Source organism: Triticum aestivum, chromosome 5D (assembly GCF_018294505.1).
Source record: "Triticum aestivum cultivar Chinese Spring chromosome 5D, IWGSC CS RefSeq v2.1, whole genome shotgun sequence".
Lineage (NCBI taxonomy): Eukaryota > Viridiplantae > Streptophyta > Magnoliopsida > Poales > Poaceae > Triticum > Triticum aestivum.
In genome coordinates, this window is record NC_057808.1 from 6,296,383 (window position 1) to 6,314,670 (window position 18,288).

Consider the following 18,288-nt stretch of genomic DNA (forward strand, 5'->3'; position numbering starts at 1 on the left):
ATGAGTTTCCACCGAGACTCTTGTAGGCATTGGGACCAAAAATATCCATATGAAGTAGCTCGAGCGGTCTTCTGGTGGCCATTATGTTCTTCACGGGGTGACTTCCTCCAACCTGTTTTCCTGCTTGACAAGCACTGCACAATCTATCCTTGTCAAATATAACATCTTTTACTCCAAGGATATGATTTCCTTTAATAAGTTTATCAAGGTTTCGCATGCCCACATGACCTAACCTTCTATGCCACAACCAACCTTTAGAAGATTTAGCAATGAAGCAAGTTCTAGGTTGAGCCTTTTTAGTGAAGTCAACAATGTAAAGATCACCTCTACGTATACCGGTAAAGACCATTTTATGATTATCTCTACGAAATACTTGGCAATCTACTTCAGTAAATAGGACACTGAAACCAAAGTCAACAAGTCTAGATACGGAAAGTAAATTGTAGCCAAGAGATTCAACGAGCATAACATTTTGTATGGAGCTATCATGTGAGATGGCCACCTTACCAAGGCCAACCACCTTACCCTTTGAGTTATCACCAAAAGTGACATACTTCTGAGGGCCGTCATTTTTAGCAAGCTCACGAAACATATCTTTTTCTCCGGTCATATGATCAGTACATCCACTATCAAGGACCAATTCCTTTCCTCCAGCCATGTAGCCGCGAAGATAGACATAAAACCAAAATGTCTCATAGACTCATCGAGATCAAAGTTACTATCATCATCCTCATCATAGTATCCATGTTAAACATCATCTTGTAATTGATCATTTCCTAGAGAAGGTAATTCATTAGAAGTATGACCGTAAGAATGTTCATCTCTATGGATTCTAATGACTTCAGAAATGATATTGCTAATAATTCCAACATCTCCTTTGGCACCCATGAGATCACGAAGCTCAAACAGGCAATCATCAAACTTAGGATCACTAGTACTCATCCTATTCAAGGCAATAGACTTATGGAGAATCTCATCTAGATTTTTCAAGGAATAACTTGGGAATCGTTCCTCTAGAAATCTCCATATGGTGAAGGCACAATCAAGAGCAGGTAAGCTAGCAATCAAATTTTTAGGCAATCCTCTAATGATAAGATTGATAGTTCTAAGATTACGAATCATGTCAAGATCCTCATCGGGAGTGGGATGCAAAGGATCACTAGGGGGAATGCAAGGACTAGTAATGTACTTGTTCAAGTGATATTCATTGAAAATCTCAAGCATCTCATTTTTCCACTCATGAAAGTGCTCTCCATCAAATATAGGCACTCTACGTCTAAGACTCCCCAACGTAGACTCATCCATCTTCCTCCAAAGGTGATTAAACCAAAGAAATGGAGACCAATGCTCTGATACCAATTGAAAGGATCGAGAAGAGGTGTCTAGAGGGGGCTGAATAGACTCTTAACAAAGAAAAGTTGCAGTTTTTAATTTCTTCAAGTTAAGGTAGAGTTTTAGCACAAGTTTAAACATTCACAACACATTCAAGCAAGCATGGCAAGAGTATATGAGCAGCGGAAAGTAAAGCATGTAATTTGCAAGAATGAAAGGGATGGGATTGGAGTGTGCAAACACAATTGAAGACACGGAGATTTTTGGCGTGGTTCCGATAGGTGGTGCTACTGTACATCCACGTTGATGGAGACTTCAACCCACGAAGGGTACCGGTTGCGCGAGTCCACGGAGGGCTCCACCCACGAAGGGTCCACGAAGAAGCAACCTTGTCTATCCCACCATGGCCGTCGCCCACGGAGGACCTGCCTCACTAGGGTAGATCTTCACGAAGTAGGCGATCTCCTTGCCCGCACAAACTTCTTGGTTCAACTCCACAATCTTGACGGAGGCTCCCAAGTGACACCTAACCAATCTAGGAGACACCACTCTCCAAAAGGTAATAGATGGTGTGTTGATGATGAACTCCTTGCTCTTGTGCTTCAAATGATAGTCTCCCCAACAATCAACTCTCTCTCTCTCACGGATTTGGATTTGGTGGAAAGATGATTTGAGTGGAAAGCAACTTGGAGAAGGCTAGAGATCAAGATTCATATGGTTGGAATGGAATATCTTGACCTCAACACATGAGTAGGTGGTTCTCTCGCAGAAAATGTATGTTGGAAGTGTAGGCATGTTCTGATGGCTCTCTCTACGAATGAAGAGTGGGTGGAGGGGTATTTATAGCCTCCACACAAAATCTAACCGTTACACACAAATCACCAAACTCGGTGGGACCGAATAATGAAACTCGGTCAGACCGATTTAGTTCAAAATGTGATTGTTAGGATTTTCGGTGGGACCGACATGTCAACTCGGTGAGACTGATTTCATTAGGGTTAGGGCATAAGTAATCTCGGTGAGACCGATTACACAAACTCGGTGAGATCGACTTTGGTAATAAGCTAACCAGAGAGTTGGTAAGGCAAACTTGGTGGGACCGATTCGCTCATCTCAGTTGGACCGAAACATTACGAAGGGGAAACAGAGAGTTTGCATTGCGAACTCGGTGGGACCGATCGCTCATTTTGGTTGGACCGAAATGTTACGAAGGGAAACAGAGAGTTTGCAATCCCATCTCGGTGAGACCGAGATCCCTACCGGTGAGACCAAAATGACTAGGGTTTTGTGGCAGTGGCTATGTCAACTGAACTCAGTGGCGTCGGGTAGAAAGTTTCGGTGGGGCCGAGTTTGACTTTTTGGTTTGGGACATATATGGATATGGGAAAGTGGTTGAGGATTTTGGAGCATATCACTAAGCATTTCGAGCAAGTAACCCATTAAGCAACACCTCATCCCCTTTTAATAGTATTGGCTTTTCCTATGGACTCAATGTGATCTTGGATCACTAAAAGTAAAATGTAGAGTCTTGAGCTTTGGAGCTTGAGCCAATCTTTTGTCCTTAGCATTTTGAAAGGCTTCCACATTCTCTTGTCCATGCCACTCCATCTGTTGAACTTGTCTGGAATATACTAGATAAAAACATTAGTCCAACAAGAGATATGTTGACATTAATTACCAAAACCACCCAGGGAGCACTTGTGCTATCATGATCGTCTACTGTCTGCTCCGGATGGTCATTTTGCCGTCAAGGATCTGGGTACTCTCCATTACTTCCTTGGTCTGGAGATTTCATGGTCCCCTGCTGTCTTGACTCTCACTCAGCATAAGTATTCCTTGGATTTGCTACGACGTGATGGTATGTTGCAGTGCAAGCATGCTACCACCCCTATGTCTGCGACTGACCGGTTATCGGCCTTGGATGGTGCCTTACTTCCTTCAGATGATGCTACCGAGTACCGCAGTATTGTTGGTGGTTTGCAGTACATGACTATTACACGGCCGAACATCTCCTATGCGGTCAACCGTGTGTGCCAGTATCTTCATGCTCCTCGGACTTCACACTGGTCAGCTGTGAAGTGTATCCTGCGTTATCTCTCTCATACTGTCTCCTATGGCTTACATCTTCGGTCTACCTACTCAAATGCAACACAAGTAGTACTAGCGGCGCCTGCCTTAGAACTTGTTGATGTATACGGCGGGTCGTGTGAGCCGTGCGTACGGCGGCTGGAGCAGAATCCCTGTCGAACTCGGCGACACGCGATAGAAGCGTACCGTCGGCTGCGCACAAAGCACTAAACCCTAATTTTTCTTCATACTGCAGGATTCAAAATTAATCACAATTCTGGCCACCAAACGATGGATTTGCAGCATCTACCCAAGACTGTCCCATGGCGGGTTGTCCTGCGTGATTTGTTCCATGCCAGCTCTCCTTCATCCGATCAATCATCAGCTTCTCGCTCCCTAAAGAGTTCCCTCCAAGAACACAACACCATCGTGTGTGGGCCCCACAGTGGGCGCCAACTGTCGTGGTTTTGTCACGGCAGATGTCCTAGACTTCATCGTGAGGCCATCGCAACTAGGTAGTAGCTTGAACGGGGTTGGACGGAATCGAGAGACGCGAGTTTTACCCAGGTTCGGCCCCTCGCAGTGGAGGTAAAAGCCTACATCCTACTCGATTGATATTGATGATGATGATGATCTCGGTTACAAGGGCGGTGTTTCGCTACCTCTATCTCGAGAGCATCTACTTTGATCTTGTTTAAGACTTGTCTGTCTGTCTCAACTTGTCCCTTTTGGGGTGCCCTACCCCTCCTTATATAAGATGGAGGGGTGGCTTACTTGACTAGTCCTAGTAGGATTAGGACTACTCTATTACAAGTAGAATCCTAGTCTTGCTTCCCTTGTAAGGAAAATATTCCTTATGCAATTCCCCTTAAGCCGGCCCATAATAACATGAGTCGGCCTTCCCATGAGCCGCCTTCTGGGCCATTGAGTCTTGTCGTTCGTGTGACCCGCCCGCCGGGTCACTAATGAGTCGCCGAGCTCAGCCGGGTCAGGCGTGAGTTGCCATGTTCGGGGCGGGTCACCAGTGAGTCGCCAAGTCCCGGCCGGGTCATACTTCATGCCGGGTTATACCATGGGGTATATCCCCGACAGCGGGCGAGGGCGGCCGCCTGCGTGCAAGCGCGGAGCGGAGGCGGGCGGCCAGGGACGCGCTGTGGGTGAGCAGGGGCAGCGGGCGTCGGCAGTCACGGTAGCACAGCAGGACCAGCATGGCGGAGCGGGGCAGCGGGTGGGGCCGGCGAGGCCGCGTGCGGGCGAGGTGCGGCGCAAGGCAGGTGAGTGCACAGGGGCGGCAGCAGGCGCAGGGCGCGGGCGAGCGGGAGGCGCGCGAGCGCGCGCAGGGTGGTGTGGACGGAGGGAAGGCAGGGTGCACGGGAGCGAGGCGAGGGCGGCCGGGCGCGAGGCCAGCGCGAGCGGGAACGGGGAGAGAGAGAAAGGTGGTGTTTCTCACCCCGATGCAGGGGTACATCGGCGAGGCTCGGGAGGCCATCAAGGGCGCGCGTCGGCAACGGCGGGGTGGGAGACGCGGTGGCGACGACCGGCGAGAAACGGCGCCGAGCGCTTCTCCCGGGCGCCGCGGAAAGAAGAGGGAGTGAGGGGGATCTGGGAGGCGAAGGGGGAGTAGCTAGGGTTTGGGTTCGGGGGGTGGCCTTATAGGCCAGGCCGGCTGGGCCAAGTTGCTCAGTGGGGGGGGGGGCCTTTTTGTTTTTGTTTTCTTTTTTCTTTTATTTATTTTGTTTATTAGTTTTGCGTTTTATTTTCTATTTATTTAAGTTTATAAAATATGAAATTAGTACCTAAATTAGTATTACTAAATATACCACTGCCACAATAATTTTGGCACTTAAATAAAATCGTTTGTAATTTTATCATTTTAAAAATGCATTTTTAATTAATTGTTTTAGCTGATATTTTAGTTATTTTAGGACATTAAAATTCTTTATAGAAACGTGGTTTCTCCATCATAATTATCTATGTATTATTTGCCACATTTTGAACACTTTAGTTTTGACTTTTGAAAATTTTAATTATTTGACTTTTGATTTAATTTTGAATTTGATTCGTGTTTGAACCAAAGTGAGATTAGCAATAGTAATTTTGATTACATCGCACCGTTAACATGGGATTACTGTAGCTTAATTATCGGGTGTTACAAATCTCCTCCACAATAAGAAATCTCGTCCCAAGATTTAGGAGGTAGACGGAAACAAAGTGGGGTATTCATCACGAAGACGATCCTTACATGGCGGCCAAGTGATAGCATGGCGCCAGCTTGGGCGGCTGATCTTTTCCACCCTTCAATTTGCTTGGGGATAGTAGACAGCTGTTTAAGCACGTCTTTTATGAATTTTGGAGGCTCTTTCCCACCCTTCACGGCCATGATGGTAAACAAACTCCCTGCATACAATTGTTCCAGGAAGGTATATATATGGCTTTTAATTTCACCAAGGGCACTTAGACGGCGTTTCCATTTCTTCTTCCCGAAAGCTCAAACACTTAAGGATTACCAAGCCATACTATCAATACAATTTTAACCCGGAAAGTGCTAGGCGAGTTATCATGGACCCTAAGGTCCTAAGAAAACTACTCACATATGACCATGGAGGCAGCAAGGTTGATGAAGATGCTCCGACGATGGATCCCCCCTCTAACAAGGTGCCGAAACAGGCCTCCAAATTGGATCTCCTAGGAACAAAAACTTGGCACGGTGGAAAAAATCTAAAAAAAAGGTACCAAGGGTTTCTCGATTTATGGGATTTGTAGGCGAAAGAATGGGCATAAGCTAGGATGTGCTAAGGGGGCTCACACAGCCATGCCACACGGGTCCCCCCTTAGACGCGACACCAGGCTGTGTGGGGCCCCTCAGCACCTTCCGACACCTTCTAGACTCCTCGTGTATTGGAAAAAATTCTATTAAATCCCCAGTTTTTTTACCCCCGTAGATATGGATTTCCTGAAAAGTCAAAACATGCAGAAAACAACAACTGGCTCTGGGCACCGAAACAATAGGTTAGTCCAGAAAAATAATAAAAATGATATAAAAAATATTCAAAAGCGACATTATAATAGCATGAAACAATAAAAAACTATAGATACTTTTGAGATGTATTAACATCCCCAATCTTAATCCGTGCTTGTCCTCAAGTAGGTACATGATAAAACAAAGATAATTTTGAAGTGGAATGTTACCTAGCATAATCTTGATCAAATAATGTACCTATGTTTGTGAACTCATGATAAAATTGGTCGAAAACAGTAATAATTAATAACAAGCAAGTAAGATCAAAATGTACAAATAAAATAACTATTTTTTATTCATGGTTCAATGTCTTCATGTAATACCAATCAATACTCATATGCATTAAGTTCATGGTTCCGATCGCTCAAGACATTATCATATCCGAACACCTTATCATAACACAACTCAGAGCGCCGGTCAAGTAACAAAATCCATGACTCTCCCTTTTCAACTACTCAGCACTTCACTCGGTGCCAAGTCAGAAGCATTAAATCTTCGCACTTAAATGGCAAATAGAATGCTAATGTAGATTTTAAGAGAAGTCCAAAGGTAAGAAAGTCTCCCAGCAATGCAGTTGATGATAGGTAATGGAAAGGCCTTAGGATTAATATTAGTGCAAGGAGTAGGGATTGTTATGCAACAGATCCACTAGAACTATAAATGTACGAAAGCTATCCGAAATGAAACTAGTGAGTGTGCATCCAACTTGCTTGCTCAAGGCCTAAAGCATTTGATGAAGCTCATTACGAGATAAATTCACCCGTGGTCACTGTATTTGATCACAAAGTTCACTTTGGTCACTGGATTATGGAATACCCAGATTACGGTGCTTATCATTACATTTGTTAACAGCGCAGGTCACCGCGTACGCTGCGTCGCCGTATTTGTCCCACTTGGCGTACTGTTTGACTATTTGACCAGCCACGCAAGCGAGGCGGGGGTTCTTTTGCACTGGCGAGTTGATTTGGGGGGCTATTTTGCAAATTTTGCGTTGTACTAAAACCCCCTCCCCCACCGTCCTCCAAATCCCTAGCCATTTTCCTCTTTCGCCGTCGGCCACCAAATCCCTAGCCGGCGTCGTCTTGTCGTCACCCACTCCCCGCCCAGCACCGCTCACCGCCGGCGTCGTCGCTTCTGCAACGAGTTGTTCTTCCCCTGAAGCATGTCTGCATCGAGCTCCTGCCGCTCTTCTCGCCGCGGCGGCGGTCCATTCATCCCCCTCATCTACTACTGCCCATGGGGGTGTGGTTCCATGGTGAAGAAGCATGTTTCCGGCACTGAGGATCACCCTGGATGGGTGTACTACCACTGCCCCGGCAATGGTGTAAGTTCTCTGACATTTGGTCTTGGAAAGCATTGATTTTGCCACATTTGGTCTCTGTTTTTGGCACATTTGGTCTTTGATTTTGCATTCATTTTGACAGAATGGATGCAATTTCTGGCATTGGGAGAGGGAGTATGTTGCTTACTTGGTGGAGAAGATGTTTCTCACTGGAGATAATGCTGTGGATGCAATTGGGTGGTCTGAAGACAGGAGAGAAGAGCTGGAGCGGCGCAATGAACAGAGAAGAGCTAGAGGGATGGTGGCAGTAGGATTCAGGGGTTCATGTTGTGAGGAGAGGAGGAGTGAATCTTTGTTGCAGGTTGGCAGGCAGATTGTTCTTCTGTTGAAGATAGCTGTGGCAGTAGGTGTGTGCTTGTGTGTGTGCTGTGTGTGATGCTGCTGATGAAGTGATGCAAGTGCTGTGTGTGATGCTGCTGAGGAGAGGAGGAGTGAACTATGTGTGTGATGATGTTGAAGATAGCTGTGGCAGTAGGTGTGCTTGTGTGTGTGCTGTGTGTGACCTATTGAATTGTTGGTAGTATGAAGATGCTAGTAAGCTAGTAATGTAAAGGAACTATGTAGTGTAGTGATGGTGGTGATGAAGAAGTGATCCAAGTGTCCCCTTTTGGTTATGTAATGAAAGTATGTAGGGTTGGTAATGGTAATGTAATGAAAGTATGTTGTTGATCAATCTATGTTGCATATTATGTCTTTCTGTTGGCCAATATATATGATCACAGTTGGGTTGTTTGCATTACTATATTGTCATCTGACATAATGATAAGTAAGTGACAAATCAGAAAATGTTGACAAAATGATAAGCATGCCAAAGATGATCATCACAAGATATGTAACAAAGATGATCACCAGGTTCAAGAAATATATATGGCAAGCAACATATATACCAAGCACAACATAGCACCAGGTTAAATAAGATAGTAAAGATCCACCAAAAGCACATGTCTATCAAGCTTAACAGTAAGGTTAAGTTCACCAGAAGAACTTGACACAGATCAAATTTAAGTTTAACATGACAAGAAACACCAAAATGCTGGATTAGTTCACCAGAAGAACTTGATACAGACCAAATTTTCTACTTCCTAGGCTCTCTCAGTTCATCAAACATGCTGACCTTCCTGGTTTTCTTGCTTGTAGAGCCACCTCCCATGTCATGTGCACTTGTAGAGGCCCTCTTAAGCCTGGACCTGTTGTGTTGATCTTCGTTTCTTTTGGCAGCAAGCTCAGAAGCTTTTCTCTTCCTTGTCTCCTCTCTAGCAACTGCCAGCTCTGCTGTTTTCTTCTCTCTTTGTTGTAGGACAATTGCTCTCTTTGCTTCAGCTAATTCCTTCTTCTTTGCAACATTAGCAGCTCTCTTCTCTTGTGTTTCATGCTTCTTTGCTTCTCTTTCTATTGCTTTCTTCTTTGCAGCCAGGTATCTCTTCTCTTGTGCCTCAGCAGCTCTCTTCTCTGCTGCAGCATTTAGTGCCTCCAGTGTAGCATCTCTCTTCTCTACCATTTCTCTGTCTTTCTCCATCTTCATCTGCTTGAGCTTCATGGCTTGACTACCATCCCTGCTAGCAGTTGTAGTAACATGTGGCATGCTACTGCTCTGAGCTCTTGCTGAGCTGATGAAGCTTGATTCAGGCATGGATTGCTGAGAAAGTCCAGGTCTCCTAGATGATTGTTGCTCCCTTCTCATCTGTTGTACCATTGTGTCACCAAACACTTCCTGAAAAGATGAAAGTAACATCATTAGAACACTTCACAAGTCATAAATTGTTGTCAATGTGAATATGTAAAGCTTGACAATGATTAAGGAAGACAAACCTGAGTTTTTACTGGTTCCTCTTCACTTTCTTCACTGCCTGAATCAAGTTCAACTTGATGCACATTCTGTTGTTCATCATCTGATGAGTCAACAGGAATAGGAGGAATAGGTTGTGGTTGTGGCACATGCCTCACAGGTGGCAAACTAGCTTTCCTCTTGTTGCAACCTGCTCTATTGTGACCCTCCTCTTGGCAATGAGAGCAAGTGATGATCACACCATGCCTTGTGAGATTTTTGCCTCCTCTCTTGTCCTTGGCTTCATGTGGTTGTTTCCCTCTATTCTTCTGATGCCTTCCCTTTTTGGCATTCTTCTTGGGTGGGGGTTTGATCACTGGGCCATGCATCTTTTCCCACTCTCTCTCATCTCTGTCTGGCATGATGATAGGCTGGTAGGCTTTCAGAAATGAGGCAATGCTGTAGCATTTGTCAACTAGGTCCTCAGGCTCAATTCTCTCATCTTTGCAGCAAACAACAGAATGATGGCATGGTATGCCATTGAGGTCCCACCTTTTGCAAGTACAACTTAAAGCTTTTATGTCCACTATGTAAGATCTCCCTTTGTTATCAACCTACACAGATGACATAGGGCACTTATTCAATGCAAGAAAACAGGATGAATATGCAAAATGCTAAGTCAGGCTAGATTACCTAGAATATTCCATCCCCTGCATTTGATGCATGACATGTAGCTGACAAATCATCATTCTTCTCAAGTCTTTTCTTAATTTTGGGGCAAACAGTGCCATCCCATGTTTCTGCTTCCTCTCTCTTGTTGTAGAACCTTGTCATCAACTGCTTTTTTATTGTCATGATCAATGACAATATGGGGAGCTCTCTGGCCTCAAGAATGTACCTACAGCCAACAGTTGGTTGCTTCATGTGATGGAGAACTACCTGTTGAATGCTTCATGTGATGAAAAACACAAACAATGATGCAACTTACTCCTAAGCTTACTCCTTGTAGGCTTCATATTCCATTGTTCCTGCACCACCCTAGAGAAGTTCTTCATGCTCATGTTTTCATTTGCCCTAAATGAGTCCAAATACTTCTCTGCCATGTATGGAGCTGTGAAGCTTTTCACTTGCCATTTCTTGCTGCATGTGTGTTTGTCCACAAGCTTCTTAACCATGAATGCATTTGTCCTATTGTCATTGGATGCCCATAGATACCAAGGGCACCCCTCCTCACATTTTGCACAAACCCTCATCTTGTCATTAGTTGGCATCTTCAGGTTGACCCTGTTCCTGCATGAGTATTCTTTGATAGCCTTCCTAAGCAGCTGCACATTCTGAAAAACTTGCCCCACATGAAACTTAGGGCATATTAAATCTTCATCCCTACATGTCTTGAAGTTCATCTCAGTTATTCCTTCATCATCAGAATCTGGCCTTCTTAACTCATCATCTTCTGACACATCCAATTGTTCCTCATTCCTATTCTCCTCTACAGCATCAAAGCAATTGTTCACATACAAGTCATCATCTCCCTCTGATATGGCATAGTCACTATCTGCAATTTCAGGCACATAATCAATGTCACTACCCTCTTCTTCTGAATCTGTTGATCCTCCACTTGCATCATTGTCATGAACATCATCTGCATCCATATTGATAACTGACTTGCCTTTCTCCTTTAGTACTTCAGTTGTTGTCCTGAAACTTTCCCCTGATTCAGGTCTGACCACATTCAATGGCTTCATTGGGCTGATGACTTTTGGGAGATCTTGAATTGGGAACCTAACTACATCATCAAGATCCCTGATAGAATCATCATGTTCCAAAAAAATATCAATGAAATGATGCCCAAATGTCACAAAAGCTCTCATGTTATCTGTGGCATCCTCTCCATTGATCACTCTAAGCCCATTTGTGTTGTCTTGAAGACCTGGCATGCAGTAGTACACTGTCATCCTTCCTTCCTTCTCATACCCTATCTGCTCTATGAGATCATCCACATCTGGGGGTGACCATGTGTTCTTGTCTATGTTATCAAACCAGATGCTCTGCCCTCCATAGTACTTTTTGCTTCTGCCTTGGCCCATGAAAAAACCTCCATGCCATATTTGAACAGAAAACATAGGATCATCATCACCTGCAATCAATAAGTGGAGTTGTTCAGAATAACATTTTCAATCAAAATGTAACTGATTGTGACCACAAGTTTCTGTCCTAAATAATGAACACTGATTGTGACCACAAGTTTCTGAATTTAAACATGCATCTCTCCATAATGTCAAACTTATCTGAATGTACCTGAATGTGCCTCAATTTGAACTACTTCAACAAATTGTATCAGAATTTAAACAACTTGACATATGCACCAATCAATTCATAATAGAAAAACACAATGTTATAAAAGATTGCATAAATCATTGCCTGCATTGGAAGCAACTCCAACAAAAAGAGCCTGCTTTCATTACAAACTCCTCCCAAATTAGTACTAACCCTACTCAATTCACTACAAACCCTAGCTCTCGTCAACATATCACATAGTATCTACACACTCCTCCTAAATCAGTCCAGATCGTAGTCAATGCCACCCACACAGAGCGAAAACCCAACCTAAATCCCCAAAAAATCCCCCTGCCAAAACCCTATCAAAACCCTAGCGCTAACCCCTTTCCCCATAAAATTTTGACCTTCAAATCCATGGAACGGCTGTGGACGATCGGATATGAACGGAAACACGTGAATAAAAGCTAGTGCGGGAGAGGCTCGCGGGTTCTTACCGTAATGCGGCGGCGGTCCGTGCTCCGGGCGACGAACAGGGGCCATCGCCAGAGCAGACGCGTGACGCTGCCTTCCGATCTCCGGCGACCAGACGACGGCACGACCTCTTGAAGCCTCGCTCCCGACGACACGAGCAGTCGTCGGTCACCTCCGCCGCCGATCACCACCTCCCGACGAGAGGAAAACCAAGCGTCTCCCTGCCTCGACCGCAACTAACAAAGAAACAGAGCAGGGGAGGAGCTTTATGCAAAACAGAGGCAGCCAGGACGCGAAATTTGCAAAATAGCCCCCCAAATCAACTCGCCAGTGCAAAAGAAGCCCCGCCTCGCTTGCGTGGCTGGTCAAACAGTCAAACAGTACGCCACGTGGGACAAATACAGCGACGCAGCGTACGCGGTGACCTGTGCTGTTAACAGATGTCATGATAAGCACCGTAATCTGGGTATTCCGTAATCCAGTGACCAAAGTGAACTTTGTGATCAAATACAGTGACCGCGGGTGAATTTATCTCGCTCATTACGGTAATATGCAAGCCAATTTATATAATGTGAAAAATCCCACATTTATGATTTTGTTTTTATTTTTTATTTTGTTTTGTCGGTTTTTGGTTTTTATTTTTCTTTTTTATTTTCCCTTTTCATTTTTATGTCAACTTTTTTGTTCAAATCTATAAAAAATTTCAAATACATGCACTTATTTTAAAATTTCTGAACTTTTCAAAGTCATAAATGTTTCCCAAATTCGTTAACTATTTACCAAACCCGCAAACTTTTGGAACCGTTTGTTTCCAATTTTTGAACATTTAATATTTTTCAAAACTTTTCCCACAAATACCTGATCACTTTTTTCAAAATTTTGAAATTTTTTCCTCTAATTTGTGAATTTTTTCAACTCCAATGAACCCTCAAACTTTTTTGAATTGTATGAAAATTTTCAAACTTATGAACTTTTTCATTTTGTTTTCTCTTTTGGTTTTTTGGTATTCAATGCTTGTTTTTTGTTTCCTTTTGTTATCATTCTACAATTTTTGTATAGGTCAAAAACATTTCTATTATACATGTTTAAGATTTTTATAACATAAATTTATGACATGGTCAAGATTTTTCCCATAAACATTTTTTAACATTTTCAAAAGCTTGATTAACATTTTTCAAAAAATCTTCAATGTGTATAGAAAAAATGTTGGCCATGTGTTCAAAAATTGTTTATCTTGCATTTTGTAATATTAGTGAAGCATTTAAAAATTATTTAAATGTTCATATAAAAAATGTTGACCATGTATTAGGAAAAATGTCAATCTTGTATTTGCAAAATGTTAATCAAGCACTTGAAGAAGTTTAAAAGTGTGTATAGGGAAATCGTTGACCATTAATTCAAAAAAATGTTAATCTTGTATTTAAAAATGTGAATCAAGTATTTGAAAAATGTTTAAAATGTGTATTAAAAATAGTTGACCATGTATTAAGTAAGTGTTAAGTTTATATTTGAAAAATGTTAAACATGTATTAGAAAATGTTGCTGATATATACAGAAAATGTAGAATGAAAAAGAAAAGGAACAAAGAAAAGCAAAAAGGAAACAATAAACCATAGAAAAAAGAGAAAAGTAAAGTAAAAATAAAACCGAAGAAACAAATGCAGAAAGGATAACAAATTAATGAAAACGAAAAAAACTGAAGAAGGAAAAGAGAAGAAACAAAAGATAACAAGAACAAAGCATTGAAAACCAAAGAAACAAATGAGAAAATGCAAAAGAAAAAAGAGAAGGAACAAGAAAACAAAAAAACCCAAAAAAGACCGAAGAGAATGGAGAAAGAAAGAAAAACAAAAAACCAGAAAACTAGTGTAAAATTGTCTCTATCCCTTCTAATAGGTTGCGCCCAAGTAATTTAACACAAAATCGATATTGTCTCAGAGGCTATCAGTGGGACGAGGTAATCAGGAGGTGCCAGGTTTGATCCCCACGCGCTCTAATTTTACACACGCTAGTGGGCTGGCCCGAGTACTCAAGACCATTCAGCGAGAGATCGCTACGTCTCGCTGACTGCGAGGCATAGCTCTCCGGAATATCCTTTTTTTTTTGCGAATATATCCTATTTGACGCTCATTGCGTCAAACTGCCGGCGCCTCGCACAGGGCGAGCAACCGATCAGCGACGCAAACAGCCGGCCCAGTTATTGCGCGTACAACGCCAATAGCCAGCCGGTTTTGGGAACCTTCTAGAAGGTTCCCTGAACCGGTTTTTTTTTCTTTTATTGGTTTTTCTGATTTCTTTTTTTTGTTTCTGTTTCTTATCCTCTTATTTTCTTTTTTTCATTTTCTGTTTCTTTTTTCCTTTTCAACGTTATTTATCTTTTTTAAAACTAAGTTCATGTTCGAATTTTTTTCTTAAATTTGGAAAAATGTTGTTGCCTTTAAAACATGTTCGAAATTTAAGAAAAGGTTGGTTTTGAAATCATAATTTCAAAAAATGTTCGTGATTTTCAGAAAATGTTCTTGTTTTCATAAAATGTTGCAAATGATTTTGTTCAATTTTTTCAAAAAAATTTGTCGGGTGTTAAAAATGTTCGTGATTTTCAAAAAAAAATGTTCATGATTTCAAAAAATGCTTTTATTGAAATTTTAGAAAAAAATTCTTCCTTAAAAATTTGTTCACATTTTCAAAAAATGTTCATGTTTCAAAAACAATTGCGTTTCATAAAATATTCGTGTTTTTTTTTCTTTTGAAATAAATGTTTGGATTTTAATAAAACTCCGAAATTTTCAGAATTTGTTTGCCTTTTTCTATAATATGTTCAACACTTCGAAATATGTTCCCTTTTTCAAATTTTGTTCTCAAATTTAAAAAATGTTTGTGTTTTAAAAAAATCTTCTGGAATTTGTAAAATGTTCGCATTTTGAACATTTTAGAAAAATGTTCAGGAGTTAAAAAAATGTCCCTGTTTTCATTTTTTGTTAAAAATTTCAAAAAATGTTCTGAATTTCAAAATATGTGCATTTTCCTATTATTCTTCACTGTTTTTAAAAATTGTTCATGTTTTTAAATTTGTGTTCGAAATTCAAAATTTGTTCACATGTTTTAATAATTGTTCAATATTTCAAAATTCTATTCACGCTTTCAAACATTGCTCAAATTTTTATAACTTTGTTCATAATTTCCAAGAGACTGATCGAAAACTCTGAAAAAGATAAGATCTCGGTCTTTACATTCTTTACTAGTTTGCGCTTATTGAATTTCAGTAGGACTCGCCAGCCCGAGCGGCTAGCGAGAATGCCTCCCGAGCTGGAGGTAAGGAGTTGGATTACCTCATCCGTCGGATTTTTCGCTATATTTTTACATCGTCACGACGCCTAAATGGGCCGGCCCAGTCGGGGCTCCGTGTGTGCGTCGCGACGGCAGTTTGCCTAGCTCCGTGTGTGCTGGAACAGGAATGTTTTGCGTGAGCACCTCCAGGAGATTGATGTACAGAAAGTCCTGAATATCCCGCTGAGCTCTTACAATAGATCAGATGCTTGGGCCTGGCATTATGAGCGAACTGGAAATTTTACTGTAAGATCAGCATATAGGCTGCTGATGGAAACAAAGAGAGTTAGAGAAAACTGGCTGTACGAAGTACCTGGAAATTCAGACACTAGCGGTCATTTTTATGAAGGAATGGAAGAAGCTCTGGAGTTTAAAAGTGCCCGCTAAGTTGCGAAACTTTGCATGGCGGCTGGCTAGAAACTCCGTCCCGACAGAGGGTGTTCGCCGCCATCGAAATATGACCGATTCGAGTGTGTGTCCGATCTGCAATTCAGCTGAAGATTCTTGGAAACATGCTTTGATTCAGTGCCCAATGGCGAAGAGTGTGTGGTCTCTTGTGGATGAGGAGCTGGTGGAACATATGATAGCCTGTAATCACACTGATGCAAAGCTCTGGCTTATGGAGCTTCAAGATTCAATGGGACAAGAAATTTTTGTGAAGCTCATTGTGACCCTTTGCTCCATATGGTGGGTGCGTAGGAAGGTTGTCCACGAAGAACAATATAGTTTCGTTTACCCCTCAAAAAGAAAAAGCTCTCGTGGCCCGTTTCCTCGAGCGCCGCCCATCAAACGCATCCAGATTCTTGAGGCTGGGCCAAGTCCAATCTGCATAGAGGCCCAAAAAGAAGCATATAGAGGACATAGCCAACCACGGTAGGAGCTCCCAGATCCTTAAAAAAAAAACACGGTAGGAGCTCCCCTGATAAAACAGTTCACGACCGCCACGTCCGGGGAAATCCCAAACTGTATCGATCCCGGCGACGAAATCCCGATCCCGCGACCCACCGGCAAGCAACTAAATCTCGGAGCCGATCACGTGACCCATCGGCCAGCGACGTAATAATCCCGCAGTCGACCCACAAGCTGCCGGCGACGAAATCCCAAACTCGATCCCGCGACCTACCGGCCGGCGACTCCCGCCGGCGCCCTTGGGTACGTCCTGCTCCACCTCGTATTTTCTACCAATCCCCTCTTGTTTTCGAGTAGCCGCTGGTTATTCATCACCCGTTGACCCCAAAACGACTATTTCCCGTGTAGTACGATGGCCGAAGACGATGTTGACTGGACACAAATCTTTGACAGGGTCAAAGGATCCATCTTCTCCATCCGGTTCGTTCCGAAGCAAGACAATCTTGAACAACTCCAAGTCTTGGCTGATGGGGTGAAGACAGTTAAAGATGAAGAGTTGCGGCGGAACAAGCTCAGGAAAGGACATGCTTCAACTGGTTTCGTCTACTACTCTAGACCAACCGGCCTGCTAATCATGACTAGTGCACACGGTTTGAACCATCTTTTCGACGCTTCTCGACCTTTGACACTAGAGACACTGGGCATGATGGATATAACTGTTCTATGCGATCATCAAGAAGAAGTTATTCAGGAAGCCAGATTGGTTAATGCTGTCAGGAAATATGCCACTGCAAGGGCAGAGGGGGTTAATTCAAATAAAGACACAATTGTTCTCAGTGTTGACAGCATCAACCTCAAGAATTACTCGGATGATGGCGTATGCGTCCAAGCACACCCTCCCATTGACATCTCTCCCAACACGCCAATAGTTGGGAGGCAGTGCATGATGGTCTCTTGGCCGTCCAATATGCCCAGAATGGTTTCCATGGGTGAAATTGTTTCTTCTAGGGGGATTGGCATGCAGAATCCTTTTGGGTACAACATGACCGTATTGGAAGTCGATATGAGAACCGAGGAGAGTTCGTCCGGCGCGCCGCTTTTCAATTCAAATGGTGAGGTCATAGGCATTCTTCAAGGGAGTTTGAGTCGGACCCGCTCGATCTTCGTGACGGGGTCGCATCTGCACGGATGGGTCCAACCAGCTGATGATGCATGAGTCCAATATAAATAGAATTTAAGCTCTATGTATTTCGGCATGTAGTAATTCTCTGTTAGTAGCATTTGTTCCGTATGTTAAGACATTTATTATGTCTCCTCTTGCCTTGGTTTTGGCAGTTTGGGCTTCTATATCCCCCGTCGAGTAGCAAAAACTGTTATGTAGCATCTATAATTGCAAATGGGAATTGGAGCTCTCATCTCGACTCAACCTTCTCACGTTATTATCCTGTTATATTGATTCTATCATCGTGTTATGTGTATCTGCACCGAATCCAGGACCAAGGCAAAATCATCATGTCACCATCAGCAAGGGGGCGCCGCGAGTGGCGGCGGCAGCGAATCCAATCTAGATCTGCTGGTTTCAGGAGTCAACACTGAAGCAGGTGGGCACAACAACACTCAGCGACCGCCGTATGCTCCTCGTCACTTCTTCCTTAGCCAGGACCACCAGGTTGGCCGCCCCCCTTTTCCACCTTCACGCCACCTCAAGCATCACCACTGCCACCTCTTTGTCCAACACGTCCCACTTAGTGATCCTTAAAGTTTTAGCACATCTTTCCTCGTTGTTGTTGCAATATTCTTTTACAGAATGGTTTAACAGTATTGTCTATGCTTCCC

The 18,288-nt window shown here is 43.0% G+C and overlaps 1 protein-coding gene across 1 annotated transcript; it reads left to right on the top strand.

Moving 5' to 3' along the window:
* Positions 1–16,504: 16,504 nt before the first annotated feature.
* Positions 16,505–17,911, top strand: LOC123124076 (uncharacterized). The gene is made up of 2 exons (XM_044544777.1): positions 16,505–16,755; positions 16,861–17,911. The coding sequence occupies exon 2, from the start codon at positions 16,865–16,867 to the stop codon at positions 17,666–17,668; it is 804 nt and encodes a 267-aa protein (XP_044400712.1). The 5' UTR covers positions 16,505–16,755; positions 16,861–16,864; the 3' UTR covers positions 17,669–17,911.
* Positions 17,912–18,288: the final 377 nt, after the last annotated feature.

Excerpts from the sequence above, each read along its gene's own strand:
- LOC123124076 (XM_044544777.1), top strand. The coding sequence starts at position 16,865 with ATGGCCGAAGACGATGTTGACTGGACACAAATCTTTGACAGGGTCAAA.